The 15,895-nt window shown below is 43.9% G+C and overlaps 1 protein-coding gene across 2 annotated transcripts in view; it reads left to right on the top strand.

Moving 5' to 3' along the window:
- Bms1 (BMS1 ribosome biogenesis factor) overlaps positions 1–5,477 on the top strand; it is a 38,799-nt gene extending 33,322 nt beyond the window's left edge. For both annotated transcript variants that reach the window (XM_040737811.1, XM_005066075.4), the window contains exons 22-23: positions 4,405–4,566; positions 5,025–5,477. In XM_040737811.1, coding sequence (XP_040593745.1) covers positions 4,405–4,566; positions 5,025–5,249 — 387 coding nt within the window. In that variant the 3' untranslated portion in view covers positions 5,250–5,477. The remainder of the gene's footprint in view (positions 1–4,404; positions 4,567–5,024) is intronic.
- Positions 5,478–15,895: the final 10,418 nt, after the last annotated feature.

Genomic DNA, 15,895 nt, shown 5'->3' with positions numbered 1-15,895 from the left:
GTTTTCTCAGAATTGGAAATGAAGTTAAAACATTTTGTAAGATCATGATGTTTTATTTGAGAATTACTAATGACATTGTGAGATATGGATTTGGCAAGGTGGTTATGTACTATGGGTGGAGCAGATGAGCATTTCTGCCATTTCACCCCCTTACTTAAAAATCTACTTTTAAAAAATCCCAAATACAAGACATTTGTATAAATTATGGTTCTTGTATATATCCGACTTCTTCCCCTCTGGGTATTGTCACACTCATCCTGCATTTCTGCCATTCTGTGTCTTTTGACCTCCGTCTCCCTCTTCTCATCACTCATTTTGTTTTCTTAAGATGCAGAGACTTATTGTTAATTATGAATGCTTGACCTTAGCTTAGGCTTCTTCCATTAGATCTTTTAACTTAGTTTAATCTGTTTTTGCTGTGGGGCATTTTACCTTTCTTTCATTCAGTATGTCCTACTTTCCTACTTCCTCCAAGTCTGGCTCACTGGTTCCTGGCATCTCCCTGTCATCTCTTTTTCTTTCTTCCCCAAGCCTAAATTACTCCTCTTACTTACTTTCCCTGCCTGGAAGTCCCACCTGTATCTCCTCACTTGTTATTGGTTGTTCAGCTTTTTATTAGGCCAATCAGGTGCCTTAGGCAGGCAAGATAAAACAGCAGCACATCTTTACATAATTAAACAAATGTAATACATCTTTACATAGTTAAAGAAATGCAACATATCTTTGCATAGTTAAATATTCCTCAGCAGTATGTATATATGTATATGTATGTATCTTGATCATATCTATCCCCAGATACTCCTGTACTTCTTCTAAGTCCCCCCCTCACACCTTCATGTCCTCTTCTTTATTTTTAAAGAACAACCTACTGAATCCATGTGGGTTTAGGCAATAGGCTGTACCCCCAGAACAATTACTTTCTCTCTCCAGTAGTCATCAAATACTAGTAGCTCCTCAGCTAGAGGTGGGGCCTCTTGTCACCGCCCCACCCCCAATGCTGGAGTGTTGACTGGCTTGCTCCTGGGGAGGTCCATGCAGATAACCACAGCCACTGTAGGCTCATGAGTACATAGCCTTGACATGTCCAGAAGATGCATTTCATAGCGCCCCTCCCTAGATCAGGAAATGTGATATCTTTAACCTTTTTCTACTTTCCTTAATATTGCCTTGGGCATTTGGTTTTTGTTATTGTTTTGTTTTTTATATTTACTTACACATTTTAGGCTTGTTTTTGTATTCCTATGGAATTTTGATAGGGTTTGCATCAAATCTGTAAATTGCTTTAGGTGCACATATAACAGTATTCTCCCAAGTCATTGACAAGATTATCTTTCACGTCTTCAGTTTCTTCCATCAGTTGTTTATACTATCAGAGTAAGTCTTGCCCATCCTTGGGCAAGTTTATTCCTAAGTGCCTATATGTGGCTTTTTTTTTTTTGTGGCATCATATATTGTTTTAATTTCAATTCCTTTACAAATACTATGTATTTTTATATACTAGGTTTTTTTTATTATGCAACATAATTTTATTGTTTTAAAGGGAGGAGAATCTTTGAGGTTTTCTACAGTGAATTCTATCCATAAATAGAGAATATTTTATTTTTCTAATTCAGATGTTTTTGTATCTAGTTACTTTTACAAGTACTCCAGTATTATATTGACTACAGTAGCAAATATTAGAGGCAAAACTTCAAATTTCTCCGTGTTGATCATGGTGTTATATATTCATATAGTCTTTGTTATACCGAAGAACTTTGTTCTGTGTCTAAATTGTTTAAAGTTCTTATTAAGAAAGAGTGCTAGACTTGGCCAGGTTTGTTTTGATTAGTTGAGGTGGCCATATGGTTTTTATCTTACATTTTGTAAGTCAGTTTTGCCAACTTGACACAATCTCAGAGTTGCCTGGGAAGAGTCTCAGTGAAGAATTGCCTAGGTCAGGTTGGCCTGTGGGATGTGTCTCTGTTATGTTGATTTGGTTGAAAGAGCTGCCCACTGTGGGTGGTATCATTCCACGGACTGGGAAACCTGAATAGAATGGGAAAAGCCAGCTGAACACTGTACTGTATTGCGTTGCTGTCTGCGAGCCATATTAATTGATTTGTATCGGTTTGATTTTCCTTGCATCCTAGGGATAAATTCTTTTTAGTTTTAGACCCCATTTCCTCTAATACTTGGGAGAATTCACATCAGTGACCATATAGATGTTGTTCTAGGTTTTCATAATAGAAGTTGTTCTAGGTTTTCATCATAGATGTTGTCCTATAGTTTTCTTCTGTTCTGAAGAGATCTACAGTAAACATGAACATAAGTACCTCTGTAGTTTGATATAGAATCCTTTGAGTATTTGTCCATGAGTGGTACAGTTGGGTCATATATATGGATTACCTGTTTTTTAGCTTTTTGAAAAATTTCACACTGATTTCTATAATGGCAGAACAGTTTATACTCTGTCATCAGTAAACAAATCTTCCTCTTTCTATACACATCATTTGTTGTCATTTGTCATCTTGATAATAGCATTCTGAATGGGGTAGGTGGAATCTCAGAGCAGTTTCAATTTGCATTTCCCTGATAGTCAGGATGTTGAATAGTTTTAAAAGTAATTTAATACCCATTGTATTTCTTGCTTTGAGGAATCTATTTTCATTGGGTGGAGTTGTTTGCTTTCTTGTTTATAGTGTTTTTGGGGTTCTTTATTCTATTAGTCATCTGCCAGGTGTATAGATGGCAAAGATTTTCTTCCATTCTGTAGCCTGTCTTTTCATTTGGTTAGCAGTTTTCTTTGAATTTAATAAGGTCCACTTGTCAGTTACTGGTTTATGTGTATGATGTCTTGCCTCTGCATGCCTCTGCAGCATGTGTGTGCCTGGTGCCTGTAGAGGCCAGAAGAAGGCAATGGACTTCCAGGAGCTGGAGTTATGGGTGGTTGTAGTGCTGGGAACTGAACCTGGGTCTTTTGGAAAAGCAGCAAGTGCTCTTATTTATTGAGCCATCTCTCCAGCCCCTCTTGTAATTGTTTTTGACTTAATCTATTTTCTCTGATGTAAGCAGATGAAAGAAAATATAGATACTGTAGACAGCTGTTAGGGATGTAATGATTAATGTAATTAAAAGGGCACAGGTGATGGCACTGGATGTATTAATGGCTTCAGTCAGTTCTTTTGAGTGGAATCCTGTAAGAAATGAGGGGAGATGATGTAAATGGGAGAGTTTTTATTGGTCCCTTCTTTAAATTACCTTGTTTATTGTTTAGGCTGTGGATAATGGATCCAGAGACTGTAAGGAGTATGGGTTTTGTTAGTTTTGTGTTATTCATGGCATTGAATATTTTCTATCCCTTCACTTTTAACTTAGGTGTTCTTAACAACAAATTGTATTTCTGCTAGGTAGCATGTAATAGGATCTGTCTTTTTAAAAATTCACCTAGCTACTTTATGTACATTAGAGAAAGATTTATTTCTGCTATTTTAACTGCTTTTAGGTTGCACATGTATTCAGTTCCAGTGTAGGATCCCTAGTGTGTCCTGAAGTTATTAGCAGGGTCCATTATTTACTTAACTCATTACTCTGACCACATACTTGATAAGAAACAGCTTAGGGAGGAAGGGTTGGGCTTGTTCACATTTTAAGAAAGGATGGAGTCGGTCATGCTGGGGAAGACGTTGTAAGATCAAGAGATGGCTCATCAAATTGTATCTACAGTCAGGAAGCAGAGGGTCAGAAAGTGGGGCCAAGCTATAGGCCCTCAAGACCTGTCTCCAGTGACCCACTTCCAGGGAGGCTCCACCTCCTTTTTGGGAGACTTTTATCTGAGTTCTTTAACCAGGATTCTGAGGGACATTGTGGGCGATGTTCTCCACACACTTGCTTTTTTCATCTTTGGCTTGGCTCCTGCTGAACTCTGTTTACAGTAATCTCTGGAGTGGTTAACATCCAAGTCAGACTATTTAATTTGAACATAGAATTCAGTGTCTGGATTGTGCCGTGTGTGCTGGTTAAATCTTAGTCAGAATCAGAGTTAAGCTTTGATTGCTGAGGAATAGAAGTTGACAAGTCAGCAAGAAGCTAGACTATCCTTGTTATGCTAGAAGAAAACCTCTCAAATTCCCAGAGAGAAGCCCAAGTTCTCTACTGAGATACTTAGAACCTCTTCTTATGTTCTGTTGAAGACCCCATAGCTCTACTCTGTTCAAGTAGGCCCAGCTGAGTTTCAGAGTACCCATGAACGTTGGGCATGCACTCTTTGTTGCCTTGCTGTGTATACCCACTGAACTCTGATCTCTGATAGTTAGCAGATGCTAGTGTGACTGAGTTTGTAGGAAAGTCAGTGATCTTAGCTAATAGTTTTAAGTACATATAAGTTACACTTTAAGTATAATCTGTGTTTTATTTTTTCCTTTTCAGCCAATCCTGAGACAAAAGAAGCATTTTAATTCACTGCACATTCCAAAGGCCTTGCAGAAGGCTCTGCCATTTAAGAACAAACCCAAGATCCAAGCAAAGGCAGGCAAAGTGCCAAGGGATAGACAGAGACCGGCTGTCATACGTGAACCTCATGAGAGGAAGGTACTATCTGAGTGTGACTTATTTTTCATTGTATTTAGATGTGAAAATAGTGCTTTCAGCAGCACACTGTCATTTCTACTCTATTCTGAGACTTCACCAGGAAAGCATAAGGGCCCTTGAACTGGAAAGGTGGAGGAAAAACCAGAGGCTGTTTGACATCCTTGACTAGTCATTTTCCACCTATGTCTGAATAGGGAGTAAGGGACACCTGTTTGGTGAACCACTTGGCTAGATGTATATGGTTCCATACAGTGGTCAGTTTGGGTGGTTTTAACATGAAGGTAGAGTGCATACGTTCCTACGTCCCCATGCAACTTGTGGTGAATTTTCATCAGTTAATTGCTACTTGGGACTGAGTCTCATTTGATACCAGCAGTCGGTGTGCTGAGGTCCTGATTACATAGGTGACAGGCAGGCTCCAGCTGGCTTGTTGTGCTCACTGCTTTTTGTCTTGTCAGGTCCTGGCTCTGCTAGATGCTCTGAGCACAATACACAGTCAGAAAATGAAAAAGGCCAAAGAGCAGAGACACTTGCACAACAGGGAGCACGTGAAGATGAAGCAGAAGGAGGAAGAGGAGAAGCTGAAGCGGCAGAAGGACCTGAGGAAGAGGCTCTTCCGGATCCAGGGTCAGAAGGAGAAACGAAGTCAGAAGTCCAGTCTGAGAGGGTCTCAGGAGAGCTGACGTGTCTCCAGAGCAGGGGCTGTCCTCTAGAGCTGCAGCCATGGCGGCTGCCGTGCTTGTGATACATCAGGGTGAGAGCCTGAGGAGACTATGCCTTGAGGAGGAACTGTAGAGCCCACTGGTGGAGTGTGTGCTTGTTCTCAGATCCAGGAGACGGGCTTTGTGAAACAGCTTCTTCCTGTCGTGGTTTATTTTGTGCTATAAAATATTAAACTATTTTCCCATTAATTTTGGCTTAGTGATTTATTTGAGTGAATACATGATGGTTTGCTTGTAAATAACTGCCTATGGGGCTGGAGAGGTGGCTCAGAGTTACAAACACTGGCGATTCTTCCAGAAGACCCGAGTTCAATTCCCAGCAAACACATGTAATGAGATCTGGTGCCCTTTTCCAGCAGACAGAACACTGTATATATAATGGATAGATAGATAGATAGATAGATAGATAGATAGATAGATAGATAGATAGATAGATATAGAACAGTGTATATATAATAGATAGATATAGAACAGTGTATATGTAATAGACAGACAGACAGACAGACAGACAGACACTCACTCACTCACTCTACTGTCTCATGAGGTTCCCGGGGAGAAAAAAAAATATTAAATCAAGCTTTTGGATTTTATGTGAAGAGCACATTGCTGTAACAGTCTTTTCTTGATTCTTTTAAACTCTTTCATCACTGTTCTTAGTGGGAATTTCATGTGTTTCATATATTTCAGGGACTAATACAATAGCTAGTACCTTTTGTTTTGTTTTTGAGACAAAGTCTCTGTGTAGCTCTGATTATCCTGGAACTCACTGTGAAGACCAGGCCATGCTTGAACTAACAGAAATCTACCACCTGCCTCTGCATCCTGAGAGCTGGGATTAAAGGTAGGCACCACCATGCTTGGCCTAAAGTAAATGCTTTTAAAAATCTTTAAACCGGGGACTGTGATCCTGGCTTGGATGATCCTCATGCATTATACTTGGCTATATATATTTGGTTCTTTAAAAAAAAATAAATTTTATTTTACATCCCTGTTGCAGTTTCTTCTCCCTCTCTCTTCTAGTTCTTCCCCATCCCCTCTCTGTTTCCACCCCCAATCCACTCCTCCTCTGTTTCTGTTTAGGAAAGGGCAGATCTCCTATGAGTATCAACAAAACATGATCTATCAGGTTGTAGTAAGTCTAAGTAGCTCCCCGTGTATTGAGGCTGGGCAAGGTGGCCCAGTATGAGGAGTAGAGTCCCAAAAGCCCGTAAAAATAGGATATAAGCCCCTGTTCTCACCGTTAGCATCCCAAAAGAGACCAAGCTGCACAACTACAACATATATGCAGAGGGTCTAAGTCAGTCCCATGTGGGCTCCCTGGTTGTCATGTCAGTCTCTGTGAGACCCTATGAGCCCTGGTTAGTTGATTCTGAGTTTTCTTGTGGTGTCCTTGATTCCTCTGGCTCCTACTGTCTTTTCTCCTCTTCTGCAGGATTCCCCAAATTCCGCCTAATGTTTGGCTGTGGGTCTCTGCATCTGTTTCCATCAGTTACTGGATGACACCTCTGATGACGACTAAGCTAGGCATCAGTCTGGTCCCAGGAGATGGCCAATTCAGGCTACATATCCGTTGTTGCTAGGAGTCTTAGCTGGGGTCTTCTGGGAGATTCCCTTGTGCCAGGTTTTTACCTGACTCAAAAATGCCACCCCCCTTCCAGTAATGTCTTTCCCCCTTAGTTGTCCCTGCCACCCAACCTGATCACTCATGTTCCCATCCCTACCTGCCCTCTGCCATTCATGAAAGCTTTTCTATTTCCCTTTCCCTGGGAGAGCTGAGTGTTCCCTCAGGAACAGTCCTTGTTACCTAGTCTCTTTGGGGCTGTGGATTGTAGCATAGTTATCCTTTTGACTAGCTAATATCCACATGCCCTGAGTACATGCCCTGTTTGTCTTTTTAGGTCTGGGTTACCTCACTTAGGATGATTTTTTTTTTCTAGTTCTAGCTATTTGCCTTCAAATTTCCTGGGGTCCTTGATTTTAGCAATTGAGTAATACTCCATTGTGTAAAGGTACCACATTTTCTTTATCCGTTCCTCAGTTGAGGTTGTTTCCACGTTCTGGCTATTACAAATAATGCTGCTATGAACAATTGTTGAGCGAGTGTCCTTGTGGTATGGGTGAGCAGCCTTTGGGTATATACTCAGGAGTGGTATAGCTGGGTCTTGTGGTCCATTGATTTCCAGGTTTCTGAGAAACCACTACACTGACTTCCAAAGTGGCTGTACAAGTTTGCACTCCCATCATCAATGGAGGAGTGTTCCCCTTGCTCCATGTCCTCTCCAGCATGAGCTGTTGTTGTGTTTTTGATCTTAGCCATTTTGACAGGTGTATGGTGGAAACTCAAGAGTGGTTTTGATTTTCATTTCCCTGATGGCTAAGGATGTCACATCTATGGGTCTCTGCCATTTAAGATTCTTCTGTTGAGAACTCTCTGTTTAGATCTGTACCCCTTTATTAATTGAATTATTTGGTTTGTTGATTTCTTGAGTTCTTTATATATTTTAGAAATCATCTCTCTTGTCAGATGTAGGTTGGTGAAGATCTTTTCCCATCTTGTAGGCTGCGATTTTGTCCTATTGACAGTGTCCTTTGCCTTAGAGAAACTTTTCAATTTCTTGAGGTCCGGTTTATTGTTGATCTTAGTGCCTGTGCTATTGGTGTTCTGTTCAGGAGGCTGTCTCCTGTGCCAGTGCATTTGAGATTATTTCCTGCTTTCTCTTCTTTCAGGTTCAGTGTATCTGTATTTATATTTAGGTCTTTGGTCCACTTGGACTTGAGTTTTGTTCAGGGTGATAGATATGGATCGATTTGCATTCTTCTACATGCTAACATCCAGTTAGACCAGCACCATTTGTTGAAGATGCTTTCTTTTTTCCATTGTATAATTTTGGCTACTTTGTCGAAAATCAGGTGTCTAAACATATATGGATTTACAATTCGATTCCATTGATCCACCTATCTGTTTTTATGCCATGAAGTTTTTATTACTATAGCTCTGTAGTATAGTAAAGCTTGAAATCAGGGATGGTGTTACCTCTGGAAGTTTTTCTATTGCACAGGATTGTTTTAGCTATCTTGGATTTTTTGTTTTTCCATATGAAGTTGAGTATTGTTCTTTCAAGGTTTGTAAAGAATTGTGTTGGAATTTTAATGGTGATTGCATTTTATCTGTAGATTGCTTTTTGTAGGATGGCTATTTTTTTTTACTATGTTAAGCTTATAGATCCATGAGCATGGCAGAGCGTTCCATCTTCTGATATCTTCTTCAATTTGTTTTTTCAAAGACGCTTGCTTGGTTAGAATTACACCAAGATATTTTATATTATTTAAGGCTATTGTAAAGGGTTTTGATTCTCTGATTTCTTTCTCAGCCTGTTTAGTGTTTGTATATAGGAGAGCTATTAATTTTTTTAGTTAATTTTGTATCCAGCCACTTGACTAAAGATGTTTATCAGCTGTAGGAGTTCCCTGGTAGAGCTTTGGGGGTTACTTATATACACTATCAAATCATCTGCAAATAATGATACTTCTGACTTCTTCCTTTCTAATTTGGGTCTCCTTAATTTCCTTTAGCTGTCTTATATAACTAGAACTTCAAGTACTATATTGAATAGGTATGTCTGTTTGTTCCCTGGGGTGCCCATGCCATCTCATAACTTTATATCTGGAAAGCTGACCTGCTGTGGTAGGGTACCTTCTCAGGCTCTGCTGCCGGTACCAGGCTACTGAGAGCAGAGATGGTGCCTGTTCCCTTGGGTTGGCTTTCCAGGCCTGGAGCTGACCCAGGGCCCTCCATGAATGCCACACAGGGCATGCACACAGAGAGCCTTAGTTTTCCTATCTGTGTGATACTCTTGAGTCAGGGATACATGGTAGCCTGAAATCTGCCTTTGTGCCTGGAAGCAACATCAATTTCCCATGTGAGTCACTGTACCTCCTCTGGGGGTGAGTGGGAGGAAAGGAGTAATGTGTTTGTTTGTGTGTGTGTGTGTGTGTGTGTGTGTGTGTGTGTGTGTGTGTGTGTGTGTACAGCTTCGTGTGAACACCTGTAAGTGTGCTGCATTGTATGTGTACTGTTGTAAGCACATGTGATGACACATGGTTAGTGCACTCAGAGGACTTTCTTTCTCTCTAGATCCTAGACGATTAAGGGATGCACTCGAGTCCCTTCCCCACATCTCCATGTCAGATTGCCAGCAGCTGCTGTGGTTCTAAAGAGGCCACATGCTGCTCTTTAACTCAGTCTAAGGAAAACCCCCCTCCCCTATCAGAGCCTCTTCTTTGGGAATTACAGCAGCGGCCACGAGGTGGCGCCATAGGTAAGTGCTGCAAGAGGAAGGACAGGCTCACCAAGAGGGCGGGGGGAGGGCTTTTCAGCCTCAGATGCCCCCTCAGACTGAAAGCTGATGGTTGCAGCCAGTCCCAGGGGAGGCTGACCCATGCATACAATGAGCAGTGACCACAAGAACAATTGCTAGTCAGAGCACTTATAATTACTTAGTGCTTATAGTCCCAGGGCTAATGGCATAACATGAGTTTGCTCATTTTTATATGGAACTTTGCATGTTTGCTTGTTTGTTGCTGTTTAAGAAAGAAAAAGTATCATGAAAAACATCCAGTATTGAGCTAAAAGTACAAAAGTGTTTAATTTTGCCAGTCAGTAGCTATGCGACTTTGGACACCTTTGAGTCTGCTGTGTATATCTTTCATATAATCAATTTTAGTATAAATGTGCATGAGTATGCATGGGTATAATGTGCACCTATGCCTGTGGGGATGCATGTGTGTGTTTGTATCTCTCTGTACACATGTATATCTGAGTGTGAATGTCTTGGTTAGTTTTATGTCAATCTGATACAAGCTAGAATCATTTGGGAAGAGGGATGCTCAGTTGAGAAGATGCCCCCACAAGATCTGCCTGTAGACAAGACTGGTGCATTTTGATGAACAGTTGATGTGGATTGGCCCAGTCTGCTGTGGGCAGTGTTGCCCCTGAGTGTCGTCCCCTGTGGTTTAAGAAAGCAGCCTGACAAAGGGCGGTGGTGGCACACACTTTTAGTCCCAGCACTCAGGAGGCAGAGACAGGCAGATCTCTGTGAGTTCAAGGCCAGCCTGGTCTACAGAGTGAGTTCCAGGATAGTCTCCAAAGCTACAGAGAAACCATGTCTTGAAAAACCAAAACAAAAAGAAAGAAAAAGAAAGCAGGCAGAGAAAGCCATGAGGATCAAGCCAGTGAGCTGTGTTCCTCCATGGTTCTGCTTCAGCTCCTGCTTCCAGGCTCCTGCCCTGCTTGGGGTCCTGCCCTGGCTTCTGTGATGGACAGTGATGTGGAAGGGTGAATAAAATGACCCTTTTCTCCCCAAGTTGCCTTTGGTCCTGGTGCTTGCAATGTAGGTTAATGCTGGGGGTGGGAAGGGATGGAGGGAAGGAGGGAGGGAGGGCTGAAGAGTTGAGAGGAAATACACTGAAGTTGGTAGAAAACACATTCGTTTGTCAAGGAAAGAAGACTCCTATGCAGCCGAAGGATCCCATTTGGGGGTGTAAGGCAGGGGAGGGGAGCATAGCCGAGCTGGAGAGAGCAGACAAAGCAGGAACCAGAGGCACAGAGAAGGTTTCGGCTCAGAGAGGGCCGCTGGGCTTCTGGGCAGAGGTCCTTCCTTTGGGAAGAGGCCACTGTAGGATTGAGCCCTGGAGGTGGGCAGGATCATCGTCAAACACATGGCTAAGTTCTGGTCCAAGGTATCCTTAAGACAGGAACCACTGGTGTTCAACAACCAGTGCTGAGACTAGCTCCGGTGCTCCACTGTAGAGTCCCAAAGTCACTCCTCCGTGCTGTCTTAAACCCCATTTAGATTAAATTTTAAGCAAGATAAATAAATACATAAATAAATAATGAAGAGTGTAGCTGCTTGGCATATGTCAGGCCCTGGATTAAATTCTCAGCATATTTTTAAGGCAGTTAATTTGAGCCAATCACAGGAAGCAGGGGTAGGACAGTGGACACAAGGGTGAGCAGCTGCCGGCCTCAGGTCTCAGGACCCAATAGGACATGCAGAACTTGGGGAGGCCCCCTAATCTCTGTCCTGGGGAGGCTGGGGTGATTTTCTGAACCAGGAAAGGGAAGCAGCAACTGGAACCCTGTCCTGGACAAAAGGCCACCCAACACTGGTTGGGGGAAGGGAGCAGGCCCAGACCTTCAAGGCAACAAGGAGCTGGAGCCCGTGAAGGATTCCAGGAGTCCCGGGAGGCAGGAAAATCCAGTGGAGCATGGCACGAACTAACAAAGCTAGGGTTCCAGCTCAGGCCCAGCTGAGGGAGTCTTGCCGGCCCACGACAAGCTGCCCTCATGAGCATTAAAGGGCAGCCCATCTGCTGTCTCCACATTCGCCCTTGTATTTGTACTGTCACTAATACATTTCCTTTATACAGTGGGTGCCTAGGAATAAACATAGTTTCCTGGGAACTTTTCAGGAAAAAAAAGTTCTTAGAGAAGAAGCATAGAGGCATTGATATGGGATACATCTTGGGTTTGTCCCTTGGTCTTGTGGAATGGGTTAGTAGGAGTCGTTTCTCAAGTGTTCTGGGACTGCATTGGGTGTTCTCGTCTGTGCTAAGAGAGTTCAGGTGCCTCCCTTCATCTCCTGCAGTTTTTTTTTTTAAACTAGGTGAAGGTTTGATTGACATACCTGTAGGGATGAGCCCCATAGGCTATCCGCCCTAGGGGCGGGGATAAGGAAATTTAGGATAAAAGGAAGTAAAAGAGAAACGACTTTTTCTCCTCCTTCTTCCTCTGGAAGACGGATGCACTTCTGACTACCCATCCTTTGTGTGTAAGTTCATACTCTAGTAAATAAATATATTGTATTCCCTATTGCATCCTATTGCATTGACCTTCGTCTTTATATACCCTTTGTTTTGAACCTCAACACTTTCCTCTTGTTTCACAGCTAAAGGAACTGAGCCTAAGGGAAGCAAGGTGGATGTCTGATGGGTTCTCCCAGCCTTCCTTCTGTTAGGTGGAGGTGCAGGTGGCCTCAGGCTAGGACAAGGGTCCTAGCCCAATGGTTCTCAACCTGCCTAACACTGCACCCCTCTAATACAGTTCCTCATGTTGTGGCGACCCCCAACCATAACATTATTTCATTGCTACTTCGTAACTGTAATTTTGCTACTGTTGTGAATCATAATGTAAATATCTGATATGCAGGATATCTGATAGTCAACCCATGTTGGGGCTGCGATCCGCAGATTGAGAACTGCTGTGCTAGAAAGTGTTTTTCCTAAACAGGGCGAGTATGGCTGCCCTCTGCAGTCCCGTGGCTTTTCAAGGCATCCTCTCCCCCAGCTGTACAGCAGGGCCTAGGACATGGCCACCAGGGACCTGGCTTAACAAGTGTCTCCACATACCCTCTGGGAGGGGAAGGCCCTGAGCCACCAAACCCACACTGCCCCCTGGCTTGTGCGCCCCTTCAGCCGGGGTAAGACAGTGAGACTTCGGTCTTTCCACCGCGGGTCCCAGGACAGGTCCTCCTGTTTTGTCTGGCCCTGGTGGCCCCTGGTTCTGCCATGTGTGAGCAGCAGCCTTTCCAGAAGCTGCCTTCTCTGGGGGATTTAATTAGGTCCTGGTGGTGTGACCTTGCTAATGCAATCAGGAAGTTTTCTCAAGACTTCAGCTGCCTCGCTGGCAGCCTGGCCGGCTCCCAGGGCGTGCACGCTTCTCTGCACTCACAGCTTTTCTCTGGACAGGAAGGGCCCGGCACCTCCAGGGACCAGCTGAGTACAAGATGGGAAGAGCCCAGGCTGCCTCCACCAGCCTTGCTTGTCTGTCCACTCTCCTCTTTGGCTCCGTTTTTATTTGGAATGATTGAGTTTCATCAGTTTAGAAAAAACACCGAACAACAAGAACCAGTACTTTGGAGAATTCTCCACAAAGTGGTCATTTTCTATTAAGATTAGTTACTTAATGGAACATTTTAAAAGAAAAAACTTGGGAAATGTCCAGAAATTCTCTCCATTAGGGTAATGAGCCGTAACCAGACTCAGAGGGTTGCGTTAATTCCCAAGATTTCTCCCCAGGGTTGTCCAGGGCCTCAACAGGCAGCAAAAGCAGGTGGGAGAGAGTGGAGGAGGCAGGAGCATTCCAGGGCATGAGTGAAGGGACACCTGCTTCTCAAGTTTCTCTACCCAGGCCCCAGTCGCCTCCCGACTGACCTTAGAAATGACAGCTTCATTTGCAACAACAGGCAGAGGGGCAGAGGGACAATTCAGCAGGGCAAAAGAGCAGTGCAGACAGCTGCCAGAGTGTGAGTCTAAGTTTTCCCAGCAAGACTGATGGAAGTTGATCCTCAAATCATCTCCTGCAGACAGGGTATGGAAGAGAGGAGCAGAGAGGCACTGGAGTACCACAGGATACACATAAGATTGCAGAAGGACCTTGGAGACAAATGATGCTTCTCCATCTACATCCTAGTGGCTGGGTGTGGTCACTATGCCATCTGCTTATAGTGTTCCTTTCTCTGGTGGGGCTGGACAGGAAAGCCTGGGCCTTTTTACTGCCTATGCTACCTGATGTTTCCCTGTGGGCTCTTATGAGTACAACAAAGACTAGGGGGTGCCCATGGATGTCCTCTGGTCCCTCCAGGCCTTCTTGGGGCCTATGCTCACTGGCCTCAGCAGAATCTCATCCCATGGCTCCAGACTCTGACCACATAGATTATCTGCTGCTCACATGATGGATGACTTGGCAGAGGAAATGGTGAAGATTGTGTGTGTGTGTGTGTGTGTGTGTGTGTGTGTGTGTGTGTGTGCAGGATCATAAAATGCACTGTCCATGTCCCTACTAGTTTTCTCCAACATACCCTCCTAACAGTCCCTCTGAGTCTTACTTCTTAGGCTTTTCTGATAAATGTTTTGGAGACTCCAGACCTGGGAGGAAGGGTAGGATGTTTACTCTCCAGGGTTAAGATGCAACCTAAACAATTCATTAACCCTGGGTAACTGGAGGGTAGTTTAGCTTCAGGACATAGTAGTCCATTCTGGGTCACCTCCTCCAGATGACTTGTCCCAGGAGACAAAGAAAGCATAGATCCTGCCTGTGGAACTGTGCTGTGAGAAGAGATGGGGAGTTGGTGAAGGACAGAGTGAGCACCCTTGAGATCTGTGTTCTGGCCATGCCTCTGGCTGATGGCTCACAAGGGAGTTTTCAAGGCTGGTGACCCTCTTTCCTCTTTGCTACCTGCCTGTATCCTTTGTGTCTCGGCACAGAATCTGGACATTTGAGCAGACAGTGGACATCACCACCCGTCTTACAGGGAAGAGGAGCTGCTAACTGCCTTCATTTCTTGCCATACTCCTTCCTTCTGTCTGTGCCCAGCATGCGATGAAACCTAACCCTGGGCTGGGGAGCAGCAGTTGTGATTGTGACGTTTATGCATTTCTGACAAACTTAAGCTTGAGTTAGCTACTAAATAATAAAATGTGTCTGTGAACCAGGACTTAACATGGGGTCTTGATGAGGTCAGAATGATGAGGTCACATAATGTGTCTTCCCGAGATCCACCAATGATAATGTACCCCGGCAGGGTTAGATAGCGCCAGCTTTTCTCAACGGATGATTATGGCTGCAGGTCATGGATTTCCTTTTTGCCTCGGCATCTAGGAAGCTCAGGATTGTTTTAGGCCAGTACCAGATTTGTTCCATTTGTCTGTTTCTCTGGTATAGCCCGTGTTCTCTCTTGGTTTTTCATTGAGGGAGACTTTTTTTCAATTTTTGTATATCATGATTGACAATTTCAGGACATCATTTCTGGAAAGAGGCTGGACACAAAGAACAAGTAGACATGGCTATTAAGATGGCTCAGTGGGTAATGGCACTTACTGCCAAGCCTGATCATCTGACTCCTGGCATTCACATAGGAGTTGACAATCACCAACTTCTGCAAGTTGTTCTTTGACTTCATATGTGCTGTGTGTACGTACGCACACGCGTGCACGTGCACACATACACACACACTCACACATCAATGTAAATAAAAGGATAGATTTCAGCATACCGAGTAAACAATGATAGGGTGTGGCAGTGTTTGCCAAGGCTGTGGGTTATGGTAATTCTAAAGGAAGAGGGAGTGACCCTGTTTCTCTTGCAGGGGTGACCACGAAGCCATGCCAAGAAGGATACATTCGCAATGTCATCTTGGCACCCCACTCAGATTGAGAGGCTACCTTTGGTGCTGTCAGGCTGGATGGGAATGCTCTTGGGGGCATGCCTTGTGCATTTGTGGCCAGCACCTGGATGCTGTCCTGTGCTTCATTCTCATTCAGACTGCTTTATTCTAGATGTGAAGAATTTGGGGCACCGGTATCCTGCAGAGCCAAGGTCAGCAGCCTGCGCCTACTGCGGGGAGCAGAAAGAGTATGTCCAGCAGGGGGTGTCATGCAGCTGCAGAATCCACAAGGGGGTGGGCTTGCATGCATGGCCAGGAGAGTCTTCAGCAGCCAATGATGACCCCTTGGGCTTCCTAAAACCTCTCACCTACTGTGTCCTTCACCCTCTTTGTTGTCCCCTTAGGTTTAGTTGCCCCTGTCACAGTTCCTCTGCAGTTGTACCT

This window comes from Mesocricetus auratus, unplaced genomic scaffold (assembly GCF_017639785.1).
Source record: "Mesocricetus auratus isolate SY011 unplaced genomic scaffold, BCM_Maur_2.0 Super-Scaffold_100676, whole genome shotgun sequence".
Lineage (NCBI taxonomy): Eukaryota > Metazoa > Chordata > Mammalia > Rodentia > Cricetidae > Mesocricetus > Mesocricetus auratus.
Note: the sequence above shows the minus strand (reverse complement) of the source record. Positions and strands in the feature narration are given on the sequence as shown.